This window comes from Podarcis erhardii (assembly GCF_964252035.2).
Source record: "Podarcis erhardii genome assembly, chromosome: 9".
Taxonomy (NCBI): Eukaryota; Metazoa; Chordata; class Lepidosauria; order Squamata; family Lacertidae; genus Podarcis; species Podarcis erhardii.
This window is the reverse complement of record NC_138512.1, coordinates 75,109,216-75,127,195: the sequence shown is the minus strand read 5'-3', so window position 1 is coordinate 75,127,195 and position 17,980 is coordinate 75,109,216. Positions and strand designations below refer to the sequence as shown.

Sequence of the window (17,980 nt, the reverse complement as noted above, 5' to 3'; positions counted from 1 at the left end):
ATCTTTTAATTTCCATTTTCCTTCTTGATGTCTCAGTAAGTCTCATAGGCCACTTTCCCTTTTTACCAAGTGGTTTAAGTAATGAAGCTTCAATTGTTGATAGCCACCAAAGTGTTTTTTGTTCTATTAGGTCTTTGTACCTCTCCCACACTCTCATTAATGATTTCCTAATTATATGATTGTAAAATCCTTTATGTACGTTCCCTTTCCCATACCATAAATATGCATGCCATCCACATCTGTTATCATAACCTTCCAAATCTAATGCTTCTTCCTTTTCCAGTTTTATCCAGTCCCTAATCCAAACTAAACATGCAGCCTCATAATACAATTTAAAGTCTGGGAGGGCGAAGCCTCCTCTTTCTTTTGTATCTGTAAGTATCTTATGTTTAACCCTTCACCTTTTGCCCCAGGATGGGGGAGACTTTTGATTCACGTGGCATTTAAAGATCAGCCCTAACTAATTCTCACTTTGCAGAACAATATGCAAACTGAAACATAGCCAATCATTGAAACTTGCCCTTCTTCAAATTTTGCATTGCAGCTCCACTGCCAAGCAACGTGCCCCAAACCGCATGAGTTGGGTATATATAAGTGGAAATCGCATGCAAAAACTGGATGTTGCTTTGCACAAATGTGCATATTAGGCAAAATTGCATACAGATGTATATGTTCTGGGAAATTCTAAAATTCCAATGAATTTTCATGAGGACTTCTTTAAAAAAAAAACAACACCTGAAACAGGACTGGAAACATGAGAAACTCCAAGAAACCAATACACACACACACACACACACTGCTTTATATTTTTAATACAAATCTCAAAGCGGTGTACAGCATATTAAAATCAATCAATGATGAAAACATTAGCTGGGCGATGTTCCTCCAGCCTCATGAGGAGTCTCTTCAGTGGGGCTGGTGAGTGTGGGCCTCACCCCCTAGGCCAGGTGGAAAGGGCCTTGACAGATTTGACAGATATGGGCATCCCCTGTTGAATGCAAGGGCTCAAGCAGCCAAATTATTCCACAAGCCGCAGGGAAGGGTATAAAGATGAGTGGAATTATGTAGAAATTGTTGCCAGAAATTTGTTTTTGATGCCGTCAACGCCTGGAAAAAGAAGTACTGCACACACAGGCAGAGAAAATTCACCCAGAAGGCCTCTCTCCTCTTCTCAGGCAGACTCCCCTCCCTGTGTACTCCAGTGCTGCAATCCATCCTACTCAAATTTATTATGATGCACGTATTAATAATATTCTTGCGCCACTTAAAAATAAAATAAAACAAACAAGAGAGAGAGAGACTTTGGGGACCTGAGCTTGGCTCTGCACTGAATTGGTTCAATTATTATGTGATTTCAAGTCCAGCTTGGAGGGGTGGAGAGGTATGAGTTGTGCGGAGGAGGGTGGGGGCAGAGAAAATAAACATCCTGGCCATGATGATAGAAGTGTTGCGTCGATGCAAAGGGGAGCTGCGAAGGGTATAAAGAGCCAGGTGGTCCAGGAAGGAGGCAGATACAGGAGGCAGAAGCCAGGAGAGGAAGACAGCCTGCGAGAGAGATTTGCATGCCCACCAAGATGCCTCAGACCTCACTTCCAGTCTACGTCCTTTGCCTGCTCACCTTGTCTTCGGCTTGCTATATCCAGAACTGCCCTCGGGGAGGAAAGAGAGCATTCCCAGACACAGAAATCAGACAGGTAGGAGAGAGAGAGAGGATCTCAATTGATGCACCTGCAAATCTCAATTGATGCTCCTGTCTCCAAAAGAGACTGCTTTTCTGCTCCTTTGCTGGTTATGGGGGAATTGTTCCAAAGGTGTCTTTGTGTCCCTAATCCCTTTTCTGCCTTGCTCTGCCTCTCAGACCTCTTTCTGCTCTACAGGGATGGAGCACTGCTCCTTATGGAAGAGAGAGAGGTGCTGCAACTACTGTAGCAAAAGAGTGAAGGAATGCTCCCTCAAGGCTGCAGAGACAACCATACCTTTAAAGGACATTTAAAGCGCACCCGCCCCAAATCCTGGGAATGGCAGTCTACCCCTCACAGAGCTACAATTCCCAGGAGCCTTAACAAACTACAATTCCCAGGATTATTTAGGTGCTTTAAATGTGTCCTGAACACACGGGGTGTGCGCTGCCATAGATTTATATGTCTATATGAGAGGGAGATAAGACAGTAAGCATCTTAGGAAAGACTTTAATTTAGTAATGGTGCAGGGATCTCGAAGCACAGCTTCCAACCTTCCATGCCAGCCCATTTCTGTTGCCTGTGTTAAGTGCTGCTCTTCTCTGTACTTCTGTCCCCTAGAGAAGCTTGCAGGGCTAGCAGAGCCAAGTGTGGTTTCTTGGGGTTCAGATTTGGCCCACAGCTTGCCACTAACCCATAGGTTAGACATGTGTCAGTCTCTTCATTTATCTGTGAGCTGGACATTGTGAAACCCTCCTTCGAGGGAAGCAATGAGGTCATGCTCTGTGCACAGCTCGTGCACTAGGAACATTGCAGATTAGATTCATAAGCATTTTTCATACCAGCATTCGTACTGTAGCATTTACTCCCTTTTGATCCTCTTTTTCCAAGCACCATAGCGAATACTCTGCCTTCCTGCAAGCCCACTCCTTTTCAAAGGCCTCAATTAATGCCTCAATAAATTAAATGAATGTGAGTGTGGCGCAAGCCGATACATAGCTACTCAAAAGTAAAGGGACCCCGGACCGTTAGGTCCAGTTGTGGCCGACTCTGGGGTTGTGGTGCTCACCTCGCTTTATTGGCCGAGGGAGCTTCTGGGTCATGTGGCCAGCATGACTAAGCCGCTTCTGGCGAACCAGAGCAGCGCACGGGAACACTGTTTGCCTTCTTGCCGGAGCGGTACCTATTTATCTACTTGCACTGGCGTGCTTTTGAACTGCTAGGTTGGCAGGAGCAGGGACGAGCAACGGGAGCTCACCCCGTCGCGGGGATTTGAACTGCCGACCTTCTAATCGGCAAGCCCTAGGCTCTGTGGTTTAGACCACTGCACCACCCGCGTCCCAAAAGTAAGCCTTATTGAGTTCAGTAGGACTTGCAACCAGGTAAGTAAGTACAGGATGGTAAAGTAAAGCAAGGGTGAGGATGCTGAGGTCCTCCAGATGTTGTTGGACTACAAGTCCCAGTATCCTCTGGGGTATTGGGCCATGTTCCCTGGGGGTCTGACGTGAGCTGCATTGCAACACCAGCTAGAAAGCCGCATGTCCCCCACCCCTGAATTTAAGCTCCTAGCCCTACTGCTTTTAACTACTTTCTCTACACACAGACCAGTGCAGCGTTGCCAACTGATAAGAAGAAAAGGGCCTGGTCTGCTCTTGTGCCTTTAACAGCAACTTAAAGTGAGCAGGTGGTTTTCCCAGCATGACCGTCTATTATTGGATGGTGTCTGCACATCAGGCACACCAGCGGAAAAGTTGGGAAACTCACTCCAGTGGTCAAAACAAAATAAAAAAATTCCTTCCAGTAGCACCTTAAAGACCAACTGAGTTAGTTCTAGGTATGAGCTTGTTGGACTACAAGTCCCAGAACTAACTCAGTTGGTCTTTAAGGTGCTACTGGAAGGAATTTTTTTATTTTGTTTTGACCATGGCAGACCAACACGGCTACCTATCTGTCACTCCAGTGGGTGTGCGTACGAAAAAGGAATCTTCCCCCTGGCTTTTAGATGCTCCGTGTTCAAAGTGATTCTTCCATTGTAGCACAACTTCCAAGTTAACCCATTTTCTCCAAATAGCCGTTTTATATTAAGTTGTGCTGCTCTTCTGAAGAGACCTTTTATGAATGAATGAGGGCCATTAAAAGAAGTAACCGTTTACGACTGAGGTGCATCAAAGGCGTTTCATCTGTGTTAAGCAATAATTGAATGAATCCCTTACCCCAGATGTGCCCAGTCAACAGCTTCAGTCTATAGGACTGGCACTGTTACAAGCGATCAGCCTTTTAGTGTGGCAACACACAAACTTTGGAACTCCATCCCTATTGACACCAGGCAACTCGCTTTGCTGTACTGTTTTCAGCACCTACTTAAAACACTTTTATTTAGATGATTTTAATACTTTTTGCAAATTGCTTAAATGCTTCATTACAATCAAGCGGGATTTGTTAAAGAAATAAATACTAATTGGTGAGGATCAGCCTGTTGAAATAAACATTCACATTGGCACTTGGTTCAAATGAAGATTCCTGGTGTGATTGGAGTAAAAAGAAAGTCCATTTCTGAACTTTGCTAAATAGAAAACAGATTCAGAGAGAGGCACATCACTCTGCCTGGTAGATGTGGTGAGAAATATTAAATATAAGATGATTTACTAATACAATGCCAGTATGAAATCCTTCTCCCCAAGGATGGAACCGTACACCACCTTGAACTCCTTCGAGAAAAGGTAGGCTATAAACGTTGTCATAATCATGATAATGTGCATTAAATTCAGGGTGTCTACCCTGAGTAACGTTAAGTGGGATGTCACCCATGGTGTTTAGACCTAGGACAATATGCATAGGACTGTAGCCTCAAATGGTTTTCAAAGGGGAATTAGAGAAATCCATCCTGGCGGACAGGTCTGTGTTAGCCAGCATGGTTGGATGAAACCTCCAGCTTCAGAGGCAATATACCTCTGAATACCGATAGCCAAGGCAGGGAGAGGGATTCCCCTGCTTGTGGGCAGCACCTGGCAGCATCCGGCTTGTTGCTGTGGGACAGGGAATGTTGGTCTGGATGGATTTTCGTGAGCCCTGCTGGATCAGACCAAACACCCATCTAGTTCAGCATACCTGTAGTCACGTTGCCGTAGCCAAACTCGAACTCAGCACCACCCCTCACTCTCTCTCTCTCTCTCTCTTAGTGCATTCCTTGTGGTCCTGGAAAGAAAGGGAGCTGCTTTGGCCCCAGCATCTGCTGCGGAGAAGAATTTGGCTGCTACTTTGGCACCCCGGAAACTCTGCGGTGCCTGGAGGAAAATTACCTGCCTTCGCCTTGCGAGGCCGGCGGGAAGCCCTGCAGTGCAGGAGGGAGGTGTGCAGCGTCTGGCATATGCTGCAATGACGGTATGGGTATCCGTGCGCAAGAGATGGAGCACAGCAAGAGGGGGTGCAGGGGGGGAGGAAGAGGGGGGATGTGAGTCAGTGGAAAACTAGCTCCAAGGCAAAGACACATTCACTGCTACAGGTCATGACCATGAAAAGGGCACACCAAGAACTCAGGCCAAAGGAAGGGAGTGGTCCCTACTCTCAAATGAATAGTCAATTGTAACAAAACCTAATCCATTCAAAAGTGTGTATGGGAGTGGTCCCTACTCTCAAATTAATAGTCAATTGTAACAAAAACTAATCCATTCAAAAGTGTGTATTCTGACAAGGATTACAAACTCAAACAGAGATTACAAACTCAAACTTGTAAGGATATGTATGACACAATAATTTGTTACAGGATTAGAGATAAGAGTTTATGAGTAGAGATAAGTTCATGTTAGTCCATAGAACTCTATGCCTCTAAGAAGATCTAGGGGATCTCATCTACCCCTTTAAGCACATATAAAAGGTAATAGGCTTTCCTACATATCCTTATGAGTTTGAGTTTGTAATCTCTGAGTTTGTAATTCTTGTGAGAATACATACTTTTGAATGGATTAGTTTTTGTTACAATTGACTACTGATATGTGAGTAGGGACCACTCCCACTACTGAAACTTATACTGGCCAGAGTTCTTGGTGTGCTTTTTCCTTGGTATATTTAATAACAAGAACTGCAACATATTTAACAAGTCATGACCATAGCATAACAGAATTGTAGAACTGGGAGGAACCCTCAAAGGTCATTTAGAACAACCCCTGCAATGACTGAATCTCAGCTAGATCACACAAGACAGTCGGCCATCCAACTAACCTTTAAAAACTTCCAATGCCAAGCAGCTCTTATGCTAGGAAAGTTCTTCCTAATGTTTAGTCAGAATCTCCTGTCTTGTATTTGAATCTATTGCTTTGGGTCCTGGAGCAGCAGAAAAGAATCTTGCTCCGTCTTCCATGGGACAGCCCTTCAGATATTTGAAGACGACTCATATAACCTCTCCGTCCCCACTCCTTCAACCATTCCTCATCAGGCTTGGGATCCAGACCCTTGGTCACCCTGTTCGCCCTCTTCTGAACACATTCCAGCTTGTCAATATCTTTCTTAAACTGTGGTGACCAGAGTTGGACACAATGATCCAGATTGGGTCTGAGCAAGGCACAACAGAGTGGTACTGTTCCTTCCTTTGACCTGGACACTAGACTTCTGTTGATGGAGCTTAGAATAGCATTCACTTTTTTTGCTGCTGAATCACACTATTCTCTCATGCTAAGCTTGTGGTCTACTAAAATCCCAAGATCCTTTTCACATGTCAGGTGTCACTCATCCTCTATTTGTGCACCTGGTTATTCCTGCCTACGTGTCAAACCTTACATTTGTCCCTACGGAAATTCATTTTTTAAAAAAGTTTGGGCCCAGTTCTCCAATTTGTGATGCTCATCTTCAGTCCTGATTCTCTGAGGTCTTAGCTACCCCTCCCAGTTTGGTGTCATCTACAGATTTGATGATCATCCCCTCTATGCCTTCACCCAAGTCATGTTGAACAACAAGGGGCTCAGGACAGAACCCTGCAGCAGTCCTTTTCTCCCAGGATTGTGAGGAACCATGGGGGAGTCCTTTTGGGCCTCAGTTAGTCAAGCAGCTACAAATCCACCTAGCAGTTCACATCCTGTAGTCCAGTGTTCCCCAACCTTGGGCCTCCAGCAGTTTTTGGACTACAATTCCCATCATCCCTTGCCACTGGTCTTGCTAGTCAGGGATGATGGGAATTGTAGTTCAAAAACAGCTGGAGGCCCAAGGTTGGAAACACTGCTCTAGCCCACAGTTTACCAGCTTCACTGCAAGAATAACAGGGGAGACTTTGTGACCAACCCAGAAAGGTTGCCAGAAGATTAAAGCACAGGAAATTTCATTATTATTTTTTGCTCCTTCCACAGAGAGCTGCACCACAGATGCAGCATGCATGGATGAAAACAGCGACAGGAGTCGAATGCCCTCTGAAAGGAACCTGACTGTGCTGGACAGCTCGGCAGGGGATCTCCTCCTCAAACTGATGCACATGGCGAATGCAAACAGGCAGCAACAGGGGAAGCAGCAGTTTTACTGAAGTCCACGGGGAGGCAGCCCCCAGAACATCGGTTCTCCAACTTATATTCAGAACGCCCTCAGACAAAGAAGAATCCCAAGAATCCCCTAAATAGCGTAAAGAAGAAATAAAAATTGGGAGACGAAAATGTAAATACACAGCAAATAATAAAAGTCTTTTATTGCATTGTGTTGCATGTTTTGTCCTGTGTCATATATGCAGGGAAACGCTTGATATTTTCAAATACATGGTGGGGATACTTTGGGCCCCTTAACGCTGCTATTTTATTGCAGCTGTGTTCTGGACACAAATCCACACTGGTAGTGAATTTAGGCTGCTTTAGATGGTTAGAATAATAGAATCATGGAATTGTAGAGTTGGAAGGGACCATGTGGTTCATCTCGTTCAGGGGTCAGCAACCTTTTTCAGTCCTCCGTCCCTCAGACCATGTGGTGGGCTGGACTATATTTTGAAGGAAAAAAAATAATGAATTCCTATGCCCCACAAATAACCCAGAGATGCATTTTAAATAAAAGGACACATTCCCGAACCGTCCACAGGCTGGATTGACAAGGTGGTTGGGCCGGATCCAGCCCAAGGGCCTTAGGTTGCCTACCCCTGATCTAGTTCAACAACCTCCTGCAGTAGGGCTCGAACCCATGACCGTGAGATTAAGAATCTCATGCTCTAACAACTGAGCTATGGTTCTATCGGGACAAATTGCTGCTGTTGGGAGGGGCTGCAGCGTAACAAAAGCACAGTAAAAAAGTAAACAGGAGTATTTGTGGATGAAAAAGTTATGGGATTTCCACAGGTAGTGGCAGGATATGCCCTGATTGGAAATGCAAGGGTGGATCTAGACACTGGGGGGGGGGGGCGGGGACCCGCTATAAGTAAGTCAGGAATTGGATCATTATAGCAAGAGAAAAATCAGGTTTTAGATTTTCCTGCTCTCTGGGGCCACCTGGTGTTGCATGTTTACAGCACATTCAAATCGCTGTTGTTTTTTTTACTAACGTAGCTGAGTCCCAACTGTGATTCCACCCCTAAACTTTTGCAGACACTAACAGCATTGATAGTGGATTGGAGTGTGACCACCCTGTTAACATCATGTGCACAGTTCATCACTGATGTGCAATAAGAAGGATGTTTGGAGAGACCCTTTGAACTCTGACCTAGCAAAACCTCTGTGTTACTGTCCTAAAGTACTATGGCAAGGGCAGGCCGGCAAAGCACCACTAACGTCTTCTTTTGGTCTGAGCTTAACGTAATAGGCTCCGAGTCGGACACCTCCAGGGAACATCCATACTACAGATTGAAAACTGGTTTAACCCTGGAAAATGTGGGTTGAGGCCCATTGGCTACCCTCACCCGGTTTAGCCTGCCAGTGGAAGCTGTTCCCCAGGTGTGGACACTGTCTCATACTGACAGTTTCTAGGAGCCACAGGTGGGAGCTGAGCGCAGGATGGGGACCAAAGGTGGACAAGCTACCCCAGAAGGAGCATGATGTGTCACCCACCAGATGTGCTAACCACCCCTAACACCCCATGCACCTAACCTGAGTATAAGTGGGTAGTAATAAATCTATTTATACATACATACATACATACATACATACATAAGGTAAAGGGACCCCTGACCATTAGGTCCAGTCACGGACGACTCTGGGGTTGCGGCGCTCATCTCACTTTATTGGCCGAGGGAACTGGCATACAGCTTCCAGGTCATGTGGCCAGCATGACTAAGCCATTTCTGGTGAACCACAGCAGCGCACGGAAACACCCTTTACCTTTCCGCCAGAGCGGTACCTATTTATCTACTTGCACTTTGACGTGCTTTCAAACTGCTAGGTAGGCAGGAGCAGGGACCGAGCAACGGGAGCTCACCCCGTCATTGCGGGGTTTCAAACCATCGACCTTCTGATCGGCAAGTCCTAGGTTCTGTGGTTTAACCCACAGCGCCACACGCGTCCCACACATACATACATACATACCCCGCCCATCTGGCTGGGTTCCTCCAGCCACTCTGGGTGGCTCCCAATAGAATATTAAAAACATGATAAATAACAGATCCCTGGGAGCTCCCCCTTTTTCTTGGAGTCCCGTACACAGCAGCGACACACATCCAAAAGATATGTGCACACATTAGCAGAGTCATCAAAAACAAGTCGTCTTGACTTCCGCCCACATACACACAGTGGTAAGAAATTGAAACATTGGATCATGTGACCCTTTGCAATAGTTGGCAGTGAAAATACTGGCATCCTCCCCTTATTTCATGCAACTATTGCATTTAGCACAATTGCAACATATGTACAAACACATTTAGTTGTTCCTTGTTAACAACCTTTGAAAAGAGATGAGCAGGAATTTCTTTTCCTGGCATATAGGATACATTTATCAATCCTCTCTTGATACAGTCTCTTGCATGAAATAACTTGATTTGCAAGTTTCTTTCCTTGCAACCATCAGAATTTAGCAAAGCCAAGCAAGATTTGTTATCTTGATAAACCTGTATAGAACAAGACACATTCAATCCCGTCTTTACATGATTGTAACAACCACTCAACATCCACGAGTGAATACATCAGAGCTTTAAGTTCAGCTTCACAGGAATTTAAACTTACAGTTGTTTGCTTCTTGCATAACCAGTCAAATAAACAGTTGTATATATAGCACACACCATTTATGGCACACGCCTCTAGCCCTCCAATCTGCGGCTGTCCCCGCATTCATGAGTGGGGCTGGGGCGTCCTCCGACACGACATGCCATAGCTTCTCATGCAGCAGCAGACTCTCCATTCAAAAGCTCCATGTGGCGTAGTTCGTTGCATCTAGGCAAGGAAATGTGAAAGCCTTGTTTCCACCCTGGGTTGCGGCCATCTCTGCCATTCTCTTCAGCCAGCAAATGCAGCCCACAACAGCAGATATTTATGACTGGCAAAGCACTTCTCGTTCAGGCTAATCAGCAAACTAGCAGCAAAACAGACAGACATGCCTCATTAGCAGCTGGACTTGACCCACTTTCCATCATGTCGCCATAAATCACACAATTCTGGACCCATAACCGATAACAGATCACAGGACGCTCCCCTTGTTCTCTGAGTACCATACACAGCAGCGACACACATCCGAAAGATATGTGCACACAGTAGCAGAGTCAGCAAAACCAAGATTGTGCAGGAAATGTAGCATTAAGGATTTTACTTACAGCAAAGAAAACAAACAAACCGAAAGAATAATGGCGTGCTGTGAGAGCGTCTTCTCACACATCCTCTCTGTCTGGAGAGAGAACAAAGAGCAAAAGTTGTCGATTTGACTTCCGCCCATATACATACAGTGGTAAGAAATGTAAACATTGGATCATGTGACCCTTTGCAATAGTTGGCATTGAAAATACTGACAATAAATACATGAAACATTAAAAACTTCCCTAACAAGGCTGCCTTCAGATGTCTTCTAAAAGTCGGATAGTTGTTTATTTTCTTGACATCTGATGGGAGGGCGGTCCACAGAATCTGCCATGCTAATCTGCCCGGGCAGCCATGGGCCCTCTGAGAGGTTTTTTGGGGGAACCACGATGCTCTCGTGGTCTCACCCTTCTTCAAAGCACTGGGGCTCTTTCAGCCGAAACAGCTCCCGGCTGCCATACCGGGAGACCAACCGGAAGTCAGCACAACATTGCATATTAATGCCAGGTTCCTAAGGTCATTCCCTGCTGGTGTCAGGTCTGGGAAATGTCTTCTTTGGGGGACCACACTGCAGGGGTGGGGTGGGGGGCATCTGAGAAGAAGCAACCTCTGCCACTACCTTGCAATTGGGGAGCTAGGCACTGGATATCTCAAGGGGGTCAGTTGTCAGACATCTCTCTTCTTTGTGTGTGGCAGGGAGGGCCTATGGGGATATCTAGGCACAGGTATGTTCCACTGTGAGGAACACCTCCTCTTTTCTGCTCTGTGGAACCATACAAATCTGATACGGACAAGCAATTGCTCTACGAAGCAAGGAAGGAGATTCTGTACCTATTAAATTTTACTGGTTCTGCTCTGTGGAACCATACAAATCTGATACGGACAAGCAATTGCTATATGCAGCAAGGAAGGAGATTCTGTACCTATTAAATTTTAGTGGTTGGCATCTGTCTGTCTTGCGAGACAATGGAGCGTGCCTCTACCTTCGCAGCACTGAAATGACCTCCTTGGGGTGCAAACCTGGGCAGGGTGGATAATGACCCTGCCCAGATGACAAGACCCCCTCTCAGCCTTGCTGATGTGGTCCAAAAGAAAGCAGAGCAAGACGTTTGGCACCAACTTAGTTGTAGGGCTTATTCTTACACGACTGCCTGCTTGTTGATACCGATACAGTGCTACCTTGGTTCTCAAACTTAATCCGTTCCGGAAGTCCATTCCAGAGGGATTGTTTTCCCATAGAAACTAATGCAAAATGAATTAATCCATTCCAGAAACTTTTAAAAACAACCCCTAAAACAGCAATTTAACATGAATTTTACTATTTAATGAGACCATTGATCCATAAAATGAAAGCAATAAACAATGTACTGCAGTCACACAATCAATCAATCAGTAGCTGAACTGGGTTCCACACAGTCACAAAAACAAAACAAAAAAGAGCCGCAAAAATGAAAAATATATAGCAAAAACAGACAGACATCAGCGTAACAGTCAAAACGGAAGTGTGACACTCAAATCGGAAGCATAACACTCAAAACGGGGAATCTTCGACTTCCGAAGAAAGTTCGCAAACCAGAACATTTACTTCCAGGTTTGCAGTGTTTGGGTTCCAAGTCATTTGAGTACCAAGGCGTTTAAGAACCAAGGTACCACTGTAATTCATTTTCAAAAGCACTTTCCCTGTTACATGCCAGCATGAATAAAGAGCAGAGGTGGTCTATTTTGCTGGGAAAACTGGACACGAAGAAAGGGTTTAATTTCCTTAATGAGTGTAAATCACCCCAAGAATGAGATAAGCCAACAGGCGCATGGTCAGCCAAGCCAGTTGCTATGGCAACAGCCCAATGCCGTCCATATAAGTGATTCTGGCACATCAGCTCATTGTGTCCGGGGTCTTGTGCTGCGTGTTGGGGTCAGGCTTGTGAAGTGAGGGAGTCTGTTCGGAAGTATTGATTTGGAGTCTGTGTTACGTCTTCAACTGCTGGAGCAGCAGAGATACTTTCTACTTGTATGTATATATCTGCAAAAGCTATATGTATCAACATCTGGAACTGTTTTACTGAAGCCTTGTCTTCTGCCACAGTAAACGATTGGGACCTTAGGCTGCCTCTGTGGGGTGAGCGGAACTGGGGGCAACTTCTGCTACCTGGGTATCTCACCTCAGATTGCCAACACATCCCCGTTCCAGACTTTCCTCCTTCTGCAAGGCAAGTTACTCATCCCCTGGAGTAACGTTGCACACAGAAGCTAAGGTGGCTGAAAATGAGGAAGAATCAGTCCCTTCTCCACCCCCCGCAATGAAGACCCAACAAGTGCATTTAAATTCCTGCTAATGTTTTGACCTGTTTACAATGATTTTGTATCTACATTATAAACATTTCCCATTCTTTTTAAAATTTCTTGTCTTCTTGATTCCTGAGCTTCCGGAAGTATGGCTGTTTTGTGGTGGCTGCAATCGTGGCAGAGGAGGAGGAGGAGGACGCAAAGGGAGGGAGGGAGTGGAGGGGGCAGGGCCAGAGTGAAAGTGGGCGGGGCCAGGGTGAGAGGGGCGGGGCCTCCATCGAGGTCATGATGATAGAAGTGTTGCGTTGATGCAAAGGGGAGCTACGAAGGGTATAAAGAGGCAGGTGGTCCAGGAAGGAGGCAGAAGCCAGGAGAGGAAGACAGCCTGCGAGCAAGATTTGCAAGGACACCAAGATGCCTCAGACCTCACTTCCAGTCTACGTCCTTTGCCTACTCACCTTGTCTTCGGCTTGCTATATCAAGAACTGCCCTCGGGGAGGAAAGAGATCAGTCTCAGACATCCAGAATTGGCCTTGGCGAGGAAAGAGAGGAGAAATAGAACACAAAGAATACAGACCGGTAGGAGAGAGGGCGGGGGGGAGAGAGGATCTCAGTTGATGCACTTGCAAATCTCAATTGATGCGCCTGTCTCCAAAAGAGACTGCTTTTCTGCTCCTTTGCTGGTTATGGGGGAATTGTTCCAAAGGTGTCTTTGTGTCCCTAATCCCTTTTCTGCCTTGCTCTGCCTCTCAGACCTCTTTCTGCTCTACAGGGATGGAGCACTGCTCCTTATGGAAGAGAGAGAGGTGCTGCAAATACTGTAGCAAAAGAGTGAAGGAAGGCTCCCTCAAGGCTGCAGAGATGACCCTTCCTTTAAAGGACATTTAAAGCGCACCCGCCCCAAATCCTGGGAATGGCAGTCTACCCCTCACAGAGCTACAATTCCCAGGAGCCTTAACAAACTACAATTCCCAGGATTATTTAGGTGCTTTAAAGGTGTCCTGAACACACGGGGTGTGCGCTGCCGTAGATTTATATGTCTATATGAGAGGGAGATAAGACAGTAAGCATTTTAGGAAAGACTTTAATTTGTGTCTTAGATTGTCAAGAAGATGATGCACCAACATTTATTCTGCCACAATCTGAGAAAGAGGCAAAGCCTCTATTAGTCACGGTGCAGGGATCTCGAAGCGCAGCTTCCAACCTTGAATGCCGGCCCATTTCTGTTGCCTGTGTTAAGTGCTGCTCTTCTCTGTACCTCTGTTCCCTAGAGAAGCTTGCAGGGCTAGCAGAGCCAAGTGTGGTTTCTTGGGGTTCAGATTTGGCCCACAGCTTGCCACTAGCCCATAGGTTAGACATGTGTCAGTCTCTTCATTTATCTGTGAGCTGGACAATGTGAAACCCTCCCTCGAGGGAAGCAATGAGGTCATGCTCTGTGCACAGCTCATGCACTTGAAACATTGCAGATTAGATTTATAAGTATTTTTCATACCAGCACTTGTACTGATGCATTTACTCCCTTTCAACGCTCTTTTCCAAGCTGCATGGCAAGTACTCTGCCTTCCTGCAAGACTATTCCTTTGCAAAGGCCTCAATTAATGCCTCAGTCATTAAATGGGAGTGCAGTGCAGGCCTAGACATAGCGACTCAAAAGTAAGCCTTATTGAGTTCAATAGGACTTGCAACCAGGTAAGTAAGTACAGGATTGCAACCTTGATCGCACAAAGCAAGGGTGGGGATGCTGAGGTCCTCCAGATGTTGTTGGACTACAACTCCCAGTATCCTCTGGGGCATCTGGCCATGTTCCCTGGGAGTCTGATGTGAGCTGCAATGCAACACCAGCTAGAGAGCCCCATTTCCCCCACCCCTGAATTTAAGCTTCAGCACCTACTTAAAACACTTTTCTTTTATTTAGATGATTTTAATACTTTTTGCAAATTGCTTAAAGGCTTCCTTACAATCAAGCGGGATATAAAATTTGTTAAAGAAATACATATTAATTGGTTGTGATCAGCTTGTTGAGCCAAACGTTCACATTAGCACTCGGTTCAAATGAAGATTCCTGGTGTGATTGGAGTAAAAAGAAAGTCCATTTCTGAACTTTGCTACTGTAAATAGAAAACAGATTCAGAGAGAGGCACATCACTCTGCCTGGTAGATGTGGTGAGAAATATTAAATATAAAATGATTAACTAATACAATGCCTGAATGAAATGGGGAGGGGGAGGGCAATGTGACCACCTTGAACTCCTTCGAGAAAAGGTAGGCTATAAACGTTGTCATAATCATGATAATGTGCATTAAATTCAGGGTGTCTACCCTGAGTAACGTTAAGTGGGATGTCACCCATGGTGTTTAGACCTAGGACAATATGCATAGGACTGTAGCCTCAAATGGTTTTCAAAGGGGAATTAGAGAAATCCATCCTGGCGGACAGGTCTGTGTTAGCCAGCATGGTTGGATGAAACCTCCAGCTTCAGAGGCAATATACCTCTGAATACCGATAGCCAAGGCAGGGAGAGGGATTCCCCTGCTTGTGGGCAGCACCTGGCAGCACCCGGCTTGTTGCTGTGGGACAGGGAACGTTGGTCTGGATGGATTTTCGTGAGCCCTGATGGATCAGACCAAACACCCATCTAGTTCAGCATACCTGTAGTCACGTTGCCATAGCCAAACTCAAACTCAGCACCACCCCATTCTCTCTCTGTCTGTCTCTCTGTCTCTCTCTCTCTCTCTCTCTCAGTGCATCACCTGTGGTCCTGAAATGAAAGGAAACTGCTTTGGCCCCAGCATCTGCTGCGGAGAAGAATTTGGCTGCCTCATTGACACCGAGGAAACTCCCCGCTGCCTGGAGGAAAATGACCTGCCTGACCCCTGCGCGTCCGGCTGGAAGTGGTGCGGTGAAGACGGGAGATGTGCAGTGCCCGGCACATGCTGCACTATCGGTAAGGGTATCCGTGTGCAAGAGATGAAGCTCAGCAAGAGGGGGTGCTGGAGAGAGGAAGAGGGGGAATGTGAGTCAGAAAAATGACGCGGAAAACCACCGCCAAGGCAAAGACACATTAACAAGTCATGACCAAGGGTCATTTAGAACACCCCCTGCAATGACGGAATCTCAACTAGATCATACAAGACAGATGACCATCCGACTTACCATTAAAAACTTCCACTGCCAAGCAGCTCTTATGCTCAGAAAGTTCTTCCTAATGTTTAGTCAGACTCTTCTGTCTTGTATTTGAATCTATTGCTTTGGGTCCTGGAGCAGCAGAAAAGAATCTTGCTCCGTCTTCCATGGGACAGCCCTTCAGATATTTGAAGACGACTCATATCACCTCTCCGTCTTCTCTTCCCCAGGCTAAACATACCCAACACTCCTTCAACCATTCCTCATCAGGCTTGGGATCCAGACCCTTGGTCACCCTGTTCGCCCTCTTCTGAACACATTCCAGCTTGTCAATATCTTTCTTAAACTGTGGTGACCAGAGTTGGACACAATGATCCAGGTTGGGTCTGAGCAAGGCACAACAGTGTGGTACTGTTCCTTCCTTTGACCTGGACACTAGACTTCTGTTGATGGAGCTTAGAATAGCATTCACTTTTTTTGCTGCTGAATCACACTATTCTCTCATGCTAAGCTTGTGGTCTACTAAAACCCCAAGATCCTTTTCACATGTCAGGTGTCACTCATCCTCTATTTGTGCACCTGGTTATTCCTGCCTACGTGTCAAACCTTACATTTGTCCCTACGGAAATTCATTTTTTAAAAAAGTTTGGGCCCAGTTCTCCAATTTGTGATGCTCATCTTCAGTCCTGATTCTCTGAGGTCTTAGCTACCCCTCCCAGTTTGGTGTCATCTACAGATTTGATTATCATCCCCTCTATGCCTTCACCCAAATCATGTTGAACAACAAGGGGCCCAGGACAGAACCCTGCAGCAGTCCTTTTCTCCCAGGATTGCGAGGAACCATGGGGGAGTCCTTTTGGGCCTCAGTTAGTCAAGCAGCTACAAATCCACCTAGCAGTTCACATCCTCTAGCCCACATTTTACCAGCTTCACTGCAAGAATACCAGGAGAGACTTTGTGACCAGCCCAAAAGGCTTGCCAGAAGATTAAAGCACAAGAAATTTCATATTTTTTTTTACTCCTTTCTTCCACAGAGAGCTGCACCGAAGATCCGGAGTGCGTACGTCCCTGAAGTCCGCGGGGAGGCAGCCTCCGAAACATCGGCTCTCCAACTTGTATTTCAGAACGCCCTCAGAAAAAGAAGAATGCAAAGAATATCCTAAATAGCGTAAAGAAAAAATAAAAATTTGCAGACAAAATTTGCAGCTGCTCCTCTCGTACATGTTTGTTACGTTCTTTTATTTGGCTAATTAGTAGAAATACATTAGGTGTGCTGCAAAACCTCCGCAGCTTCACTTCTGTTTTACTCTGCTGGGTTTGGGTGCTCACATGAGCAGCTGTGAGTCCACAGCACCAGGACCTGCTCCTCCAGAATGCTGCGTTTGTGTTCCTGTTACCGGAGGAGTCATCTGAGGGTCCGAGGAGGTGCTGCTATCGGCCAGCTCAGAGAGAGGCTGCCAACATCTGGTGTTGCGTGTTTATAGTACATTCAAATCGCTGTTTTTTACTAATGTAGCTGAGTCCCAAAGTGGAGCTTTTCAAACTGAATTCCATAACCTTTGCAGCTGTGGGACACAGAGCCGTCTTTCCCTTTGGTGTTAGTGGTACATTGCGCCAGGGCGCCAGCCTCTCAGGGGCACCCTAGAGAGTGGGGGAGCTGCGCGGCTTTGCTGGCAGCCTCCCCTTCCCCTGCACGCCTCGCTAGCTGTAATATGTATCTAGGAACGTGGGTGGTGCTGTGGGTTAAACCACAGAGCCTAGGACTTGCCAATCAGAAGGTTGGCGGTTCGAATCCCTGCGATGTGGTGAGCTCCCGTTGCTCGGTCCCTGCTCCTGCCAACCTAGCAGTTCGAAAGCACGTCAAAGTGCAAGTAGATAAATAGGTACCACTCCAGCGGGAAGGTAAACAGCTGCTCTGTTTGGTTCACCAGAAGCAGCTTAGTCATGCTGGTCACATGTTATGTACTGAGTTGAATAGGATCCAAAATGCAGCAGTCTGGGGGGCTCCGCTAGGGGCGCCACAGAAGATGGCCGACAATACCATCTGTCCAGCTCACACGAGGTAATTTAGAGGCTGAGATGGGAGTAATCAGCCTCCCAAATTCTTCCCGGTGGAAGGGAAGATGCAGTCTCATCTGCGGCTGCCCACAAACCACCCCCAAGTTCGTAAAGAAGGAGGGGGTGGGGACACTGGATGGAAAGCCCTCGAGGGAGCTCAG

General features: G+C 46.2%; 2 protein-coding genes across 3 annotated transcripts; both read left to right on the top strand.

Moving 5' to 3' along the window:
• Nucleotides 1-1,471: 1,471 nt before the first annotated feature.
• Nucleotides 1,472-7,355, top strand: LOC309350367 (vasotocin-neurophysin VT-like). Its single transcript, XM_081877411.1, has 3 exons — nt 1,472-1,694; nt 4,859-5,060; nt 7,016-7,355. Exons 1-3 carry the CDS (start codon nt 1,563-1,565, stop codon nt 7,183-7,185), a joined length of 504 nt encoding a protein of 167 aa, XP_081733537.1. The 5' UTR covers nt 1,472-1,562; the 3' UTR covers nt 7,186-7,355.
• Nucleotides 7,356-12,951: 5,596 nt separating this feature from the next.
• LOC309350379 (neurophysin 2-like) lies at nt 12,952-16,945 on the top strand. 2 transcript variants are annotated; one of them, XM_081877426.1, is made up of 3 exons: nt 12,952-13,216; nt 15,381-15,582; nt 16,796-16,930. In XM_081877426.1, the coding sequence occupies exons 1-3, from the start codon at nt 13,052-13,054 to the stop codon at nt 16,831-16,833; spliced, it is 405 nt and encodes a 134-aa protein (XP_081733552.1). In that variant the 5' UTR covers nt 12,952-13,051; the 3' UTR covers nt 16,834-16,930. The 2 variants fall into 2 exon arrangements, with proteins under 2 accessions (XP_081733552.1, XP_081733553.1); XM_081877427.1 differs by lacking the exon at nt 12,952-13,216 and adding an exon at nt 13,828-14,326 and having other exon boundaries at nt 16,796-16,945.
• Nucleotides 16,946-17,980: the final 1,035 nt, after the last annotated feature.